This window comes from Peromyscus maniculatus, chromosome 4 (assembly GCF_049852395.1).
Source record: "Peromyscus maniculatus bairdii isolate BWxNUB_F1_BW_parent chromosome 4, HU_Pman_BW_mat_3.1, whole genome shotgun sequence".
In the NCBI taxonomy this organism is placed as follows: domain Eukaryota; kingdom Metazoa; phylum Chordata; class Mammalia; order Rodentia; family Cricetidae; genus Peromyscus; species Peromyscus maniculatus.
The window spans coordinates 85,822,921-85,840,781 of NC_134855.1; the positions used below are offsets into that span (position 1 = coordinate 85,822,921).

Genomic DNA, 17,861 nt, shown 5'->3' on the forward strand with positions numbered 1-17,861 from the left:
CTGTATGGTGCATGAGCATATTGTATGATTTATATGTGGGCATGTAATTGACATCCGCAAAGGGGTTAATTTCCATCTAAAAACAATAATGTTGTTAGAGGTTGGGGTTGGGAGTGGAGGGGATAAGAATGGGGTAGAGACTAAGAGTTAAGGCGAGGATAGGGGTGGAGTTGGGGGAGAGAGGAATAAGTCAGAAGTGCCTATCATCGATAATGAAATGGGTAATGCTCTCATACATGAAAAGGGTCTCATCAACATGTGATCAACTATTAACAGGATGGCTTTGGCAAAGCCATCCGCACGTGACAAAACGTAAGGAAGTGGAAGAAACCGACTAGAGCAATATCAAGTACCACTTAATTAGAGATTTTTTTTTTAGCCTTTTCCTCCTGCTGCGCCGGGTGTGTGATCCGGGCTAGCAGAGTCCATTCAGCACCTTGGACAGAGCCAGCGGATTTGTCCGAGGTGGTAGTACTTCATCCAGGTATTCTTTTCCTCGCTGTCAAGCCAACCCGGTGTCGCCCTTAAAAAGCGTCTTTTCCGAGGTTCGGCTCACACTGAGATCGGGGCTGGAGAGAGAGTCAGATTTTGAAGCGGAGCGTTTGGAGAGCGAGCCCCAGTTTGGTCCCCTCATTGAGCTCGCTGAAGTTGGCTTCCTAGCGGTGTAGGCTGGAATAGACTCTTGGCAAGCTCCGGGTTGGTATACTGGGTTAACTTTGGGAAATGCAAGTGTTTATCTCCAGGATCTAGCCACCGGGGTGGTGTAAGCCGCAAAGAAGGTAAGCACCGGGGCGGGGACCCTGCATCCCCAATTCTTGAGCTATTTTGATACTCGATCTTCCGGGAAGGACGCGTAGTGGAGCGGAGGAAGTGGAGGGAGAGCATGAGAAAGGGCTGTTTCTTGGTATTTGCCCAGTTTAAATTGCCCTAGGTGAGAACCTGAGGCAAATCGAGGAGGGGGAAGCTCAACCTTCCTGCGGATATAATGAGTTTAGTTAACTTGGAACCGCAAATATCTGATTCAAATGTAAGATCTCTCTCATTCCCCCTTCCCCTCCCTCTTTTCCGTTCTTTTTGCTTGTGTGTGGTGTGTGTGCGTGTACAGTAGATTCATTACTAATTATGAAGCTTTTACACAACATTTGATTTCCTAAAATTTGACTTTGTACCATTTAGAATCCGACGATGGAGGGAGTGTGCAGTGGGAAAGAGGAGGTGGAGGCTGGGAAGAGGGAAGGAGGCTAGCTAAATACCCACAAAATGAATCAAGGTAATTTCAGCTCCTCTAGTGAGGAGGATTCATTCTCTCAGTATCCCTGCCTCCCTCTCTTTCCCCCTCCCTCCCTCCCTCCTTCCCGCCCCCCTTCTTCCACCCCGCCCCCTCCTCCTGCCTCCATCCCTCCCTCATTTTCTTTCTACCTCTCCTTAGCCCTCGCGATCCTCGCTGGATAGTTCTTTATGTTTTGGGTGATTCTTTTCTTTTTTTAAATTTTTACCCCTTTCTATATTCCCTCCCCGAGAGTTCCCGGCGCTGGCTTGGAGGGCTCCCGCTTTCTCAAGGGAAGGGGAGCCGCTGAGACTGCGCTCCACTCCCTGCCGGGCCGGATGCCTCACTGAGCCCAGGTCCGAGTCAGTCAGGGTAACTCAGGGAAAGGGGGGGCCTCCGCTCGGGAAGTGGAAGGTCCTTTCTGGATCCAAGAGCCCGGGAGCGGCCCGGGGAGGGGGCCTGGGCGGCTGGTGGAGGTGGAGAACACTCGTAGCTCTGTGCGGCGGCTGGACAGAGCCACCAATCAGCGGGGCGCGCAGACCGCCTAGCCGGGCGAGGTTGTGTCCACCGGCTCGGGTGGAGGGCCTGGGCTCTCCGCCGAGCTGCCGCCACCACCTGGGTGGGCTGGTACCCTAGCAGGGAGTGGAGATGGAGGGAATGGGGGTAAGCTAGACTCGGGCTGGGAGCCGCCCAGCCTTCTCCTCCAACTCCCCTGCCCCCGCCTGCGCCCCCGAGAGACCTAGAGCGCCCCGAGCGTGCCGCTGCGCTGTCCTCCAGCTTCTCTTCCGGGAGTTCAGGGACTTGCGCGCCCCTGGGGGAGGGGTGAGGGTACCTATCCACACTCCTATAACCCTCATTCCCACTGCTTCCCTGGCCCTTTGTTCAGGCCAGGAGCTTTGCCCTGCCGCAGCTTTCTATCCAAGGCTTGTTGCCTCCGGACCCCTCCCCAGATAAGGCTTGGGATGAGGGTGAGGGGCGTTATGGGGGAGAAAAACGATTTCTCAAACTCAAGACTCAAGATTATTTTTAATGAAGGAAAGAATCCCAACTCTGCGCAGGTGGAAAAGATGAATTCATAGGCGATGCGAGGATATTGTGGAAATTTAGGGGGCGGGGGGGGGGAAAACTGGCAGTTGGATCAGATGACTGCCCATAGGCTGTTCGCCACACAAAGGGAACGTAGGGCAGGGTTTACGGATCAAGCCTGCAGCGAATGGGGCACAGACAGTTCCGGGATCCAGGCGTTTTCTCAGTCAGATCTACGTGAAGGGAGCGGAGGGGAGGGGCCGGGAGGGAAGCGTGGCGGGAGGGGCCGGGCTTGGGGACGGGGGGATTTCGGATCAGTCTGATGCAATTCCAAGCGTGCTGCAAAGGAACTCCAAGGCGCCCGCATCACCATCGCCACCCACCCTTCCCAGATGGTGCTGTTTTAAATACGGATCTGCAGGGCTGAACGCAGAACTGGGAGATTTATTGCAAAATCCTGAGAAGGGGGGCCGGGGACAGGGAACCAAGGGACAGAATTTAAAGGTGCAACGCCTGCTTTTTCCCCAACCCAGCGGCAACCGGTTGGAGTTTTTTTTTGTTGTTGTTTTTCTTTTTTCCTTTTTTCTTTCTATTTTTTTTCTTTATGTCTGCCTGTCTTTGGATCTAATTCACTAAGGACAAGGTGTAAATATTGTGACATTTCGTGGAGGCTTAATGGATAGGGAAAAAAAATCATCTGTCATTCTAAATTGCAGAGTTTCCCTCCCGCGCCATGCCTTGCTTGCGATACTTGGGGCTGCCTAATACAGTTACGAGGGCTTTAGACAAACGCTTCGTTAAGGGAATATTATGTTTTTAGTCCACTTGCCAATTTGTCTGACAGTTGAACCGAGAAAATTGTAGGTATCATGTCTGTGGGCGGCAAGGAGGGAAAATACTTACCAGTCTAATTATTTTAACCTCGATTTTTTTAACAACTTAAATAAGCCTCAAAAGTGTCACGTCATCCTCTTACATCCAAGCATCCTTGATTTGTAAGGGGAGATGATTTCGACTGTCACTTTAAGAATGGTGCCCCTGGTATTAGCTATTTTTATGTATTAACACAGATATCAGATATCTTTAACATAAAGGTAAAAATTTCAATTGCCCTTTTTGGAGTCAGAAGATTAATAGTAAGTGGAGAGGGAGGGAGGAAGAGGCGGGGAGAAAGAGAGGGAGAGAGATTCTAACCTTATAATTTTAATAGTATCTAGCCTACTTTTGTAGCCCCTGGTCTTGCATATGAATATTTCTGTAGGTGAGATTTTTACCTTGGTCTGACTCCCTCAGTGGAATATATAAATACTGAATCAGATGAAAATACATGCATCTTGCCAGTATCTTTTCCAGTGTCATTGATAGTAAGACCCACAGCACAACAAAGACAACAGGGGGAAAAAAATCTGAATAAGCTTTGCAAACTGCCACTCCAGAAGTGGTCGACATCACTATGCATGCAAAGTTTGCACTTGATTGAACCAGAGTCCTTGCTAATTAAGAAGATCGTCTCATCTGTATGGTCAAGGCAGCAAATGGAGGTTTTTAAAAGCAAGTGATTAATTGCCTTGCTAAATATTGTCAGTTATCTATCAGTGTAAATTGGAAAGAAGCTTTGAAAAGATGTGGATCAACCTGTGTAAGCAGCTGCTTTCATTTGCACTTTCCCTACTAAGTCTTTAAATTCTTAATAAGAAAAGGTGGTGAATTTAGCAACTTTCCTTTTCCTGGCCTGTCCTCTAGAGGAAACTTTAATAAGAAACAATGTATCAGCACCAGAAATGAGAGAAAGAATACAAGATACTGGGTGACCACAGAATAGAAAATCAGCCACAAAAGTCAGCAAGTTGAATTGAGACAGTTCAAACTAAAACGTGACTTACAAAAGGTGTTTGGTTTTTTGTTTTTTCCATTTATTTCTGTGATCTTGAGACCATTGTCCAAATTGCTCAGATAGCATTCATTTGGTCATATTGCTTACAATCTGTCAGTTAAAATGAAAGTTTTTCTTACTGAATACATTCTTCTACGTAATTTTTGCTTTTAATTAGAGCAAGCTTGTCCAACCATGCAAGTGATTCTAACGAATATGAACTTATATCATATGATATAAAAACTCTGCTGAAAACTAAATTTGTTCAGAACAGCACTGACTTGCCAGAAAAATATCTATTTTTGTAGCTTTCTTTTCACTCTATGGATAATTTAATGAGTTGCCTTTTTTAATTTTACAACTGCTACCTCAGAACTATCTCAAATTATCTTTCTTTTGCTAGTGTTTTTCTCTGCTGATCTGTCAGTGGTGTGTGTGTGTGTGTGTGTGTGTGTGTGTGTGTGTGTGTGTGTGTGTTTCTAGTGGGTTTAACAAGCAGCTAGTCTCTTAAAATTACATACAGTAATCCCCATAAAGAACACAGTGTAGTACTTAATAATAAAATAAACATTAGCATTCAGTGAACGTTTACCACTACTGAGTGCTGTGGAAGTAGAGGGGTTGCCTTAAGTGGAGAAGATTAAATTTTTAAACAATAAAATGTTCTCTCCCCTTCTGACTTCAGAGTGAGTATAATTTTCAAGACTATAAAGTCTTACATCTTTTATCTGGAAATGTAGAGCTGTTGCTTTCACAAGTGTCTCTTGAGAAAAAGACACATGTTCTATAAACAGTAATCATCCCCCACCCCCAATTTGACACCATGGGTCAAAATATTGGGTTATTATTCTGCTTCCATTTCTACTTGGTGAGTTTTTTGTTTGTTTTTAATTTAGGCAAATATTCATCTTTCCCCCTCCCTCCCCTTTTCTTTTTTATTGAAAAACTGTAAAAGAATCCTGTACGTTATTTTCACTACTGTGCAATACTACAAAGACATACTCCCTAGTAAGAGCATTTCAAGTGTTTTGACAACTCATTACAGTTTTCTTCATTTAATTTCTGTTGGGCTATATGAAGTGGGGATCAGGATGGCCTTTTACAGAGGAAACTGCAGTGCCAAGGATTATACATATTTAGTGTCCATTCGTGCCTCCTCAAACATGACTAAGGCCTCTGAGGGAATTTTAGGTATCATTTTCTCCTATTTTGATATTTACTTTTAAAAAGAGGATCTACAAATATTCACAAAACTTGGTCAAGCTAATGGAAAGTTTTAACCAGCCCATGGCCTTGCCTTCCTAAATTCTTTTCCTCTCTGTAAGTTGGAGACTCAAAGTAGGCAGGAATCTTCCCTTGGCTGACAAACTAGCTAAGTCACAGTCACTAATTCCCTTGAAAAACAAACACAGAAGATAGGCCAAAGCCAAGAAGTACATTACTTTTACTCATGAGTCATAGAATCTAATGGCCAGACATTTGTCAGAGGTCACTTAGCCCAGTCCATATCTGATGCATGAGTTCATGCTGGCTTGCTCTCTTTCAACCCTCTGGAATTTCATCCTGGTCTTGGATTCCTGGATACTTGTTTACCTTGGTAGATAGTGTTTGCATATCTTAAGTGGATCATGATGACATTTGCTCCCAAAGTATGCCTTCTGCAGAAAATTAACAGTCGTAATTTTATTCCATACATATTAAATATCAATTAATTGTGAGTCCCAAACTGTGTCAGAATTTGAAGATTCAGCCATGAGCAAGACTGAATGATCCTTAACTTGCTGGAACTTGTAGGCTGGTGACAAAGTCTGGTCCCTTGAAGAGTACAGACATCTAGATTTGTACCTTCTTCAAGAAAACACAGTGACTCAGATTCTAAGCCGTAGTTGAAGCTTTGTCTTCAACTCATTGTTAATAGCTAAAAGGTCAGTCAACTTAGTTTCTGTTTCCTTACACGTAGAACAGAAAATACATTCTCAGGATAAATTCTAAATTTCAGTACCATGTTTGATTGATATGCAAGATAACAGCCTGGGTTGGGTATATGGACACTCAGGAGGCTGAGGTAGAAGGATCACAAGTTCAAGGCCTACCTGGCCTGCTGAGTAAATTCAAAGTCTACTCAGGCAACTTAGTGGAACCCTGTCTCAAAACAGAAAGTAGAAAGACAGCTGTGGTAGTTCAAAGGCAGAACATTTGCCTGGTATGCATGAGATCCTGGGAGTCATTCCCAGTATTATAGGAGATATGCACTGTAATGATTTCCCATTTCTTCATGGGAAGTAGAGTTTCAGTTACCCTACCTAACCTTGGATAATTTATAATTTTAGGGACCATCTATTTTGTACTTTCTAAATACAGTTTTAAAAGCTTAAATGCAACCTATTTGAGACTCACATAGGAGGAATCTGGATATTGAATTTACCATTTTTCTCAAAAATGATGATTATGATAGAAGAATGACCTTAAATTTCTTCAGATTTATTTTTAAAGGAGTGATGTGTTAGAATCCTTACTATCAATTTTTATGATTTTTTGTGACATCAGTGTTGTATTTTTTTATGTAACTTCTTTTTAAAATTAAAGATATTGCATGCCGAAAGTGTCTTGTTCTTATAAATAATGCATTATATGTACATGATAATCAATAATTAGATGGACCAACCAGGAGAAACATGAAAGAGAACTGGTAGCTCAAGGCCTGCAGAAGGTGTGTGGGCATTTGGACATCCAGGAAATGCTATAGATCTGTCCTTAGCTAACTCAGCCTGGTGGAGATAATTAAGAAAAAATGTGGGTGTAGAAAGACTGCAAGCCATTCCCTGGGATGGGCTAGATTGCTACAGTAGTTCAAAAACAATTGGCACAGCCACCCACACTGGACATGATTGCCCTTTGATGAGGCAGCTATTGACTTTTATAAAGATGCCATATTTAAAATAACTTCTGATGCACTAGGGATGACAGACATCACTCTTGAATTCTATTTTAGACAAATGGCAAAATATATTTCAAAGTATTAACTAAAAAATAAACCTTAAGAAAGTTTCTATAAGCTAACCATTTAGCAATTTGTAATCCCCAAATTAACAATTCAATGTGAAGCCAGTAGAAACATGCAACTTATATGAGATATTTTAAAACGATAAGGGCATGTCTCTGGATTGCTAGGGGAATAGAAATGACTTTTCCAATGTTTTTAACCTCTGAGTGAAGGCATACTATTTGAAAACTAGGAAGTAGGATCCAACGGCAGAAGAAAATGTTAAGATCTTGGTGCCAGAATATGTGGTAAGTGCTGTGATACCTAGAAATCTGCTCAGAATCTGTATCAGTACCAGGAGTAGATGAAACTAAGATCTCTCAAGCTTCAAGGAAACACTGATACCCACAATTTTTAAGTATTAAGACCTCTGTAAGACAAAATATGCAAATTAAGTGTTTGCATGAATGTTCTCCCAAATATGAAGCCAGTAGAGTAGGGCATGGCTAGATAGATGAATGGGGAAGAGAGAGGAAATGTATAGCAAACTGAGTAGAAAATAATCCAGGGGCTCTCTGTGGGTATTCCTCCAGGCCATTTGCCCCCAGAGACTGATCTCTGGCTTCCATGTTCATTATTGTTCTAATTACTTTAGTAGGAAACAATGATTTCCTTGACTTTCACCTTCATCCTCCTCTGAGAATGTCTTCCTCTCCAACAACTTCCATAATCAATATTCAAGAATTAAGCTCTTATTCTTTACGACATACTGAACATGAGATTTGTAGCCATTTTTATTGCATAAACTCTTGGCAGTCTGATAAACCCTTTGTAGACTCATCTTAGAATATTACTTCTAAATGAATATAATAAAAAGTCTACAGTTACAAAGGAAACCAATTGCATTTTATACAGAAATAATAATACAAAAATGTAATATTTTATACAATATAGGAATATATGTATTTGTACGTTGAATGAGATCTAACAGCAAACTGATTACTATAATTTTAATACTTAGGCACTGTTATATTTTGAAATAACTAACAATTGGCAGTCAATATGGAAATGTCTAACTTCTACTTGTAATAAAGTCTACAAGTACTACTGGATAACATCCCCTACACATGCTTGACAACAGAACATGTGGGAGGCACTCATTAACATGGCATTGATTCAGAAATGTGAATTTAGCCAATGTCAACATTAGCCATTCCGTTTTCCTTTCTGGCAAAGAAAACTGGCATTAGAAGAAAAAATTTTAAATTCACTTTTGCTATGAGACAACCTACATAGCGGGTAGAAGACCAAATGCTGAGATAGCTATGGCGTGGTAGGGGCTCCTCCATTGAGCTCCCTGACACCCTAACATGGCTCCTTAGTATGGGCATCACAGCTCCACAGCCCTAGAAAATGGTCTCTGCTGTGAAAAGGACAGGAAGTCCAGGAGGCTGGGTTATAGCTCAGTGCTAGAGTGCTTGCTTCGGATACCTGAAGTCCTGGGTTTGAGCACCAACACAGCCCCCTGCTGAACACAGATCATGAATGTTTAAGGCCCGGTCATTAACTTCGGGGGATATTGTCCCCAGAGAGCTAGTACAACCTCCACAAACTCAATCAGCCTGAGATCTCTTCCATTTTTGTCATTGCTACATTGTGGGGACATTTACACAAATGGAGAGGTGAGGGGACATCTGCTTCGCATTTGGCCCGCACTAAGCTCTTTGCTTTGTATTTGACATAGATTATTGAACCCTCAAAGTAACTCCTGGAGACAGATTATATTCTAATTATATAAACAAGGAAACTAGAGCTCAGGGAGTTGAAGTAATTTGCCCAAACAAACATAGTAAATCTTAAAGTGGAGAAGCTGAACTTGAGACCCAAAGTTTTCTGACGTATGGGTTCATTTTTGAATCCTGCCTTCTAAGCCTGGTCTGGTGGTACAGGCCTCTAATTCAACTTTTTCTGGTGGTTGAGGTTGGTTGGAGGTTGAAGTTCAAGGCCTGCCTGAGCAACTAAAGTGGAGATTCTATCTCAAAATATAAAATAAATATATAAATAAAGCTGAGGACATAACTCAGTGCTGGAATACTCACCTAGCACGTGTGAGGCCCTAGGTTCAATTCCCAATACAAAGGAAGGGAGAAGGAAAGGAAGGAAGAGATGGAGGGAGGGAGGGAGAGAGGGAGGGAGGAAAGGAGGAAGGGAGTGGAGATGGGAGGGAGGGAGACCCTGTATTCCTCCATACTTGGTGCCATGAAAGCCTTCTTTTCATTTACATATGGTTTGTACATGTTTTTCTTCCTTTCCTTTTCTCTCTCTCTTTCTTTCTTTTTCTTTCTTTCTTTCTTTCTTTTTTTCCTTCTTTCTTTCTTTTTTTCTTTTTGTTTTGATTTTTTGTGTTTTGCTTTTTTGAGACAGTTTTTCTGTGTAGCCTCGGCTGTCCTGAACCTAGCTCTGTAGACCAGGCTGGCCTTGAACTCACAGAGATCCATCTGCCTCCGCCTTCCCAATGCTGGGATTAAAGGGGTATGCCACCACAAGTAATAATGGTATTTTCTTAAGCAGTCCTTGCCATACCTCTTTACAATAGATGATAGTCCCAATATTAGTGGCCATAAACACTACTTTAGGATGATTTTTAATATTTGCTAATTAATGGAAGACTTTCAAGTCACTGATTGTTACTTCTCATTTTAGAGCAATGTGGAAAAGCTGGGCTCCAACCTGTGTCTTTCTAATGCCAAAGCTTTCTTTTAATTATTAACCTAACCTGCAAAACTTTATGCAGTTTTAGCTGTTGTAATTGTTGTCATGTCTCAGACACTATCAATACAGAATTTTCTAGAAATAAGTGTCTAGCCCAGCTAGAGACCTGAAGCTCTTTACCTGCACATTCTTGCACTCACTTTGGCTTATTACACAATGGAGGATGTCTCACTCCTTTCTTGTTTAGAACAGTTCCAAATGAGTTGACTTCTAAGAGTTATTGAGTAAGAAACATTATAAATTGTTTAGATTGGGATTTAGTGTGTTTAGAAGCCATTTCATAAGTTTGCCTTTTCTAACTGTTACTGGCTGTGGTACTGCAGATGCTCAGATGAGGAACACCCTCTCCAAAGACACACAGTCGATGACAAACCTCCAAAACTTACATGTTGTTTACAGATATGGAGAAGAAGAAAATGGACAAGCACAGCCTGAAACGTAATTGCAGGCTTATAGTTCCTGCTGGGGACTAAGATGTTTATTGGCTTTCCTTGTGCAATTCAGTGTTCTTCCTCTAAGGGCTCCACTCCAAACTTGAAACCTCTCTGGAACTACATCTCATTTGGGAGAATGCCAAGAATGGTATCTGGGTCCTTTGTGTCTTGCACCAACTCAGAGGTGAAAACACCAGCTCTAGAAGGGTAACTGCACAATAAAACAGCATATAAAAGGGAGTCATACATCTACTTGGATGTCTTGATAAATTGCATCCATCCTTCTCCTAGAAAGCAACTTACAAACATGGCATGGTTTAAAATGGTTGATTGAAGGCATGTTGATAAATCTTAGCACAAGTCAATGGTCTTCTCAAAGATGCTAAAGTCACATGAGGGATTAAGGATGCTGAAGTCTATAAAAAGACTTATTCCAGTTCTACCCCAATTTTGGCAAGGAAGGAGACTGAATTCATTATACATTTGGTGTGGACTGTGAAATTATGGTAGAAGTATATCTGTTGGATGAAATAGGCAGGAAAGTTTGATTCTAGGTATCGGGATGGTTAGTGTAATTCTTATGTGATTGCATTTATTTTATTAACTTCATTTTAATTAGGTTTTATGTCTTAACAAAATGGAAGGAAGAAAACAATGGTTTTCGAAAGTAGTATAGTATTTCATAAATCTTATTTTTCTAAAATAGTGTACAAAAGTATTAACACAAACTTGAAAATAGTATTACAATTTAATAGTTAAACATCCACAACTTGAGATATTAACTAGAGTATAGAACATCATTTACACTTAGACAATATTGTGTGCGGCTGGGTTGGGAGTGGGGGACTGGATATCCTGTTCAGGATCTGTTTCTTTTGAAAAAACTCAGCATGTTTATGCTAAGGATAAAGATTCAGCTTTGATACAAAGGCTTGTTCTTTTATAAACCAACCATGTCTGTCTCCAACTCACAAGGGATGATTTGTCAATCTGATTGAATCTTCTTCTCCCTTAGTTTCCCCCCCTCAACAGCTGTGTTCAGATAACTCAAGATTCCCATGTTTCCTGAGTCCTGGATAATTTCACACACATGTTGAATGCAGGACTCCACATTTTCAGAAGAATATGGAGACCTTGGAGGAGGTCCAGGGTAGAGCAAGGGAAGTGATGAATGGACTGGAAGTTGGAGTTTATGAAGAAGGTTGTGAGATTTGATCTGCTCTAAGAAAAGTGTGAGTGGTGACTTAGCAACACCAGGAAGTTAATACGCAGCTGTTCTTCATCTGCAGTAAGGTTGGATGAAATGAAATAAGATATTAATTGTAACAATGAAAACAGGCTACAAGGAGGAGCTTCCAAGTGCTAGCAATGCTAGATTCTAAAAGTTCTTAGAGAGAAGCTTAACATGCTTCTCTGCTTTACAATGACAAGCCTGTAAGTAGGGAGGAAAACAAGGTCACCCCATAAGAGCCCTTCCAGGAGCCAGGGGATAGCTCAGTCTGTTAAGTATTTGCCAAAATTTAAGAAGACCTGAGTTTGACCTCCAGAACCCACTTAAAATGCCAGGTATGGTGGCCTGTAGAGTTCAGACACGCAGATTTCTGTGGTTTGCCAGACAGGCATCATAGCCTACCCAGAGACCTTCAGGCCAGTGAGAGACCCTTACTCTAAAAAAGCAAGGTGTATGGCACTTTAAGAAGGAAAGGTGCCTGAGGAACAACAGCTAAGGTTGACATCTGACTTCCTCATACATATACGTATGCCTTTAAACCCACATGAACACACAGACAAACACACGTGCAAGCACACACACTCACACACAGCACTCCCAGACAACATTTTTGAAAAAAAAAAAAAAAATCCTCCTGGGCTGGAGTGATGGTTCTACAGTTAAGAGCACATACTGCTCTTGCAAGGGACCCAGGTTTCCTTCCTAGCACCCACATCAGATAGTTCACAACTACCTAAAATTCCAGTCCCAGGCACCTGCACACATGTGGTGCACATAACCTCATGCAGATACACATACGTACAGATAAAAAGAACAAAGAATGTTTTAAGAAAAACGTCACCTAATCATTCGCCAAAAATTGATTTACCTCCAATAAATATCACTTGCCCCATTTCTTTTCAAGCACTCTCTTCACTCTTATTTGTTTTATGAAAACACAGCTAACCATGAACAGCAGTAATTGAGGTGCCAGTTAACTGTGGTGTGCCCTCCCTAACTCTTATGTACCCCTCAGCCTCAGAGGGACATTTCTTGTCATCACTAATACATGGGGCATGCAGATGATCATCAGTATTACACCGTATAACAAGCCTAAAGCAAGCAAAACAACATAAGTTTTCATCTTTGGCAAATTTACAAATGGCCCTTGAACTGCACTATAACTCATGGCCAAGATTATAAACTAAAGCATGGAGATGTGTTTTATTTGTCTGTTTGTAACACATAGAATAATGACTAGCACATAGTTGATGCCCAACAAGTTATAAGTAATTGAAGGAATTTGTTCACGAAGTGATGGGAACCTGAAATTGATGAAGTGGTGGCTTTTGGATGCTTCCAGATGATGTTATGTGCTAGACAGACCCAAAACTTAACCTGGCTGCTTGAATGTGCTGTGGAGCCCCCACACCTACCATGTGCCTATGGAACACCAGGTCAAGAGAAAGATGTACCACCTGCCCAGATCTTTCAATACAAAGCTCACTGAACAAAGGCACACATGTCAAAATTACAGGAAAAATAGATCAGGTTCTTGATGCATGCTCTTAATATGACTTTGGGAAGCACCACAATGATTTTGTTTTTAGACTTTTCTTTCTTCATTTGTCCATGAAAAAATATGAAGTTTAACAGCAGAAAATATCTCACCCCAAACCATCACACATTAAAAACTTGTTTATCTCAAAAATAAGGTGACCTACTCTAGGTAACTGATTCATTGTCCTGAAACCCAGTAATTTAAGTTTATTCATGCTTTCCATGGCTCTACTCCCAGCACAACCAACATACACTCTGGTTAGTAACTCCAGCTTTTATTTCCCAAATCAACAGTTCCGTATCTTGTGACTACGTTCATAACCATATTATAATGAGTAAATCAATGTCTCTTTCATTGTTAATCTTTCCATGTTCTCAAGGATGATCTGGTAACTTAGAGGAGGGTTTACAAGTAGACAATTCTTGAATGTTTAGGGGGTTAACCTCAGCAATTTCATAATGGTTTTTATGGTGTTTTTCTTGAAGTAGACAAGTATTTCCAGATGGGATTTTTTTTCACCCTCCTTTTCAACACTCAATACTGAGGCCTTTGTAATCTTTTCTGCTCTGTTCTCTTGCTTTTATCTCTCAATCCCGGGACCGCCAGGATACATAATTCCTGCCACAGTTGTTGGCCAATTTGGTCACATCTAAATATGATGTAGTTATTTTTGTTCTTTATAAGAATCTTACAGAGAAGTACTACCCAATGAATAAGGATACTATTTTTCCCTTAAGGTGTTTTTCTCAGAACAGGGCCTTATTCAATGATTTCAAAGACTGTGAATGACACAGTTCAAGGCCAAACTAGACCTTCAAAGTCATGCAGGGTGGATTTGAAGACATCTTTGTCAGTCTACTCACCAGGGAAGCTTTCTGTTTACATACTATTTTCCCTATGCTAATTACTTTCCCTAATTTTCAGCAGTGCTTGGGGTCAATTCATTTGATACTAGACACTTTTTTTCAAAGAAGGGTGGAGATAGGAGTAACCAGGAAACTTCAATAAACACAATTAAACATAAAATGCTTATGGAGAAGTAGAATTGACCTCAGCCAATTAAAATTATTAATAGAAAAATATGTCAGTATCAAATCTGATCCTGCCGCCTCTGTTCCCACTTGGGTAATGAGGATTAGTTTGTATTTCCTGACAAGAAGAAATGGGAAGTCACATTTCTGCCTCCCTTCTGTCCTCTTGAAACATCGACTTAGGACAGCATTAGGCAATAAGCCAAAGGAATTAAGACTTGGACTCACCCAAAAGTAATGCTAAAACCCCAAAGCAATGGCATTTCTTTTCTTCGTAGTTTTTTTTTCTTCCTTTTAATAGTAGAGAAAATGTTGGCACCAAAATCTTAGAAGGAATTTTTGCTCCCAATAACAATCTTTCATGTCAGAAGCCAATCTTTAAGAAAAAATACACACTTAATTTTATTAAATATTGTCTTTGAGTATAATATGAAAGCACTGTTAGTGCTTTAGTACCTGTAGTACAGGACACTCAGGAATCCACGTCCAAAGCCAGCTTGAGCTGAATAATGAGACCTGCCAAAAATAAAGAAAATGCTTTCTGTACAAAGTTTGATCTTAGGCTCCCAAAACTAGTTGAATCTACTACCAGAATAAATTTTCTAAGAATTCATAACTTCCTGCAATAGTCCTGGCACTTCATCCATCTTGACTTTGTTGTTCTTCATTGTAAGGGGAACTTTTTATGGTGAATAGATAAATGTCTTAAGTCCGGTCTCTTACTGTTCAGTTATTGCCATAGTCACAAATCAGGGAATTTGAAAATACTCGAAAGTGGGAAGAAGTCTACTTTACCCAGCTTATCTGAATTGGCACTCGATCTTTTGTCCAAAATGCTTCTGCCTTTCTGACTCATATGTCTTTTTCTCAGTAAAAATGCACCACCCACTGGAAAGGGAAGACACAAACATTTATTTCTATAATGTCAAGGAAGAATGGGCATAACAAGATCAGCCATGCAATCAGAGTCTCGGAATGAGAGCATGGTTCCTTCAGCAGAAGTGCTAACAGGACAATGTGAGTTCGACAGAAGAGAGATTAGCTGTAATATCTGCAAGAGCAGCAATGACAATGCTTGGGAGGAAATTTGCTTGCAAGGTGTTTTTCAGAAAAGAAATAAATCACAACAGGTTTCAAAACCTAAGGTCCGAACTCATTCCTGATAAGTGTAAAGTTGGAAAGTAGGCGTCCATTTGAAGCTGACTTAAAGTTATTTTCCTTTTAAAATTGGGTAGATGGGCTGGAGAGATGGCTCTGCAGTTAAAGGCTAGGTTCGCAACCAAAAATATAAAATTGGAAGCAGGACTACTCTAGTCCTTTCTAAACATATACAGGTAGTTTTAAAGATTATAATATAGCCACTTAAGATATAGCAATTGAAGAAATAGTGGTTGTGTTCAGCCTACACCCTAGGAAGAAATACAGAGGGTCTTGGAGGTGGCCCCAGCACAGATTCATGTTCTCTATTGCACTCTGTTTCTCCTGCACATTTCATATACATTAGATAGTTCACAATAAACTCTACCATCTGTGCTGTAGGGTCCTTTATATTGATCATGTGCTCCATCAAATTGACAGAGGGGCAAAGCTAACTGTGAGTGAAACTCTGAGAATGTGCATATATTTGAATAACTTGACTATTCAGACCAACAATGTGCAAAGGGAATCTGAGGGACCTGGAATTCTGATGACTTTCCTTTCCTGAAGGGCAGAGAGTAGAGGCAGGGGGCATTTCTAACAGGAGTTCTTGAGGCCTTCCAGGTGTATGCCTGATATGTGCACTCGAGTAAATTACTATGCACTTGGCTAAACTACTATGTGGTATTGAATGTCTGGTTATTCGCTTATAAAACAGAAATAGTGTCTGTCAGGAGTTTTTCGAAGCTCTCAAACAGCAAATATTAGTAAGTTCACTTTATTAACTATCAGCTGTTGGGTAAATGAATCTCAGTATATAATAATACCTTATATTCTGCTCAACAGCTCATTCTTGATAACCATGAGACATCTGGGAAAGGGAACTGTTCATACCTCTTTTCCTCTGGCAAATTTAATGCTCAAGCGTTTAAAGACATTCATACAGCAATGTCTTAGCAATGATTAAGTCATTAAGATTCAACAAAAATGCACATTCACACACAAGGGCCCACAGAAGTTGGGGTGCCAGAGTTTCTGATACTCATTTTTGCCTCCTTTATGAGTCACATATGAGTCTTCCATGGTATGACTTGAGATTGTCTGTAAAGAAATTGCTTATTAAAATGCTAATCACTGGGCCCTTCTTTTACCATACTAAAGGCCAACCTCAGAATAAGGAACCTCTCTTTTAATGCAGGCAGGTGATTATGTTAACCAGAGGTGGGGACTCCACACTCAGTACTGCCCTCTTGTTCTCTCTTTTTTTTTTTTTAATTAAGGTCTGCCCTAGCTTTTACTAACTGGTCGGATTAAAGGAGGAATGTTTAACAATGCAGGATTCCAGGTAGACACTTGGCAGAGTTTATCATACATCTAAATGAAAATAGTTCTTAACTACAGGCAAAAGAGAAGCCCAAAGACCCGCTACTCCAGAGGAAGAGGGGCTTAGTAAGCCACTCACCCCACCCCACCCATCCCTCACCCTAAACTCTGGTTAAAGATTTTTTTTAAATGTGTTGTTGCCCAGATAATGAAAGGCTTGGTGTGTGTGTGTGTGTGTGTGTGTGTGTGTGTGTGTGTGTGTGTGTGTGTGTGTTCGCTAGGATTGGAAGTAAAAACATCTACAAAGCATGCAATACCCTGGAACGGAATTCTTCTAATAAAAGATGTATCATTTTAAATGCGCGGAATTCTGATTCTGGTAATTCGTGCACTAGAGTGTCTATTTCGAGGCAGAGGAGGTATCATATGACAGCTCACGTCAAGGCAGCGTGGAGCCCTCTCGTGGACTCCCACCCACTTTCCCATTCACCGAGGAGAGGACTGCTCGCGCTGCCGCTCCCCCCACCCACCCCCGGAGCTAGCATGAAATCTCCCAGCCTCTGCCTAGATCAAATGGAGCTTCTCGCTGAAGGCGTGCGAGTATTCCCTCCGCCATGCAATTTCCACTATCAATAATTTAACTTCTTTGCTGCAGAACAGGAGTACATACCGGCCACCAAAGACTCGTCCCCCTCCCCCTTTTAATCGAAGGGAAGGGGAAAAAATATAGTAAGAGTCTAGGACCTTGGGGACCGGTCTTCCCCAGAGCAGCTGCCTTGATGTTTACTTTGACAAGTAGTGACTGAAAAAGGTGGGTTTCTTTTCTTTCTCTCCCCCCCCCCCCGTTTGTTCTGCTGGGAAGCATATGGCTTTAGTGAGGTCTGTTATTGCCTAGGCTTCTCGGCTAGAAGCAGTAACTTGGTGTAATGTTATCCGGGGTTATTCATTAATAAAAAATACTGTTATTATCTTGATTGAATTCTATTAGGCAAACTCCGGAGAGGTCAGGGCGCGAACTCTGGTTAAGCTGATGTGTTTAAGGTAGAGGAGTAAACCATAACCCCCGTACACTCTGTGCAGTTTCATTGTGTGCTCGGGTTTGGTTTTTTTTTTCCTTTTTTTTTTCTTTTCTTTTCTTTTTCCTAGCTCTGTGGTGAGGAAAGGTGCGGGAAGGTGTGTCTGGGGTTAGGGAAATGCACGCCCTCTCCCACAGAACTTGGGTGCTGGGATGGGAATGATGGAAA

General features: G+C 41.3%; 1 protein-coding gene across 5 annotated transcripts in view; it reads left to right on the plus strand.

The window, feature by feature from the left end:
• Positions 1-17,861, plus strand: part of Bdnf (brain derived neurotrophic factor) — a 55,165-nt gene that overhangs the window by 821 nt on the left and 36,483 nt on the right. Inside the window, exon 1 of one of the 5 annotated variants that reach the window (XM_076570250.1) lies at positions 473-779. The exons of 1 other annotated variant lie outside the window; for it this stretch is intronic. Coding sequence is in view for 1 of the 4 variants with exons in the window: in XM_076570248.1 (XP_076426363.1) it covers positions 986-1,027 (42 nt within the window). In the remaining 3 variants the exon portion in view is untranslated. Of the gene's footprint in view, positions 1-472; positions 780-904; positions 1,028-17,169; positions 17,429-17,861 lie in introns of those variants that run through there. 3 more of the 5 variants (XM_076570251.1, XM_076570248.1, XM_076570252.1) reach the window with 3 other exon arrangements.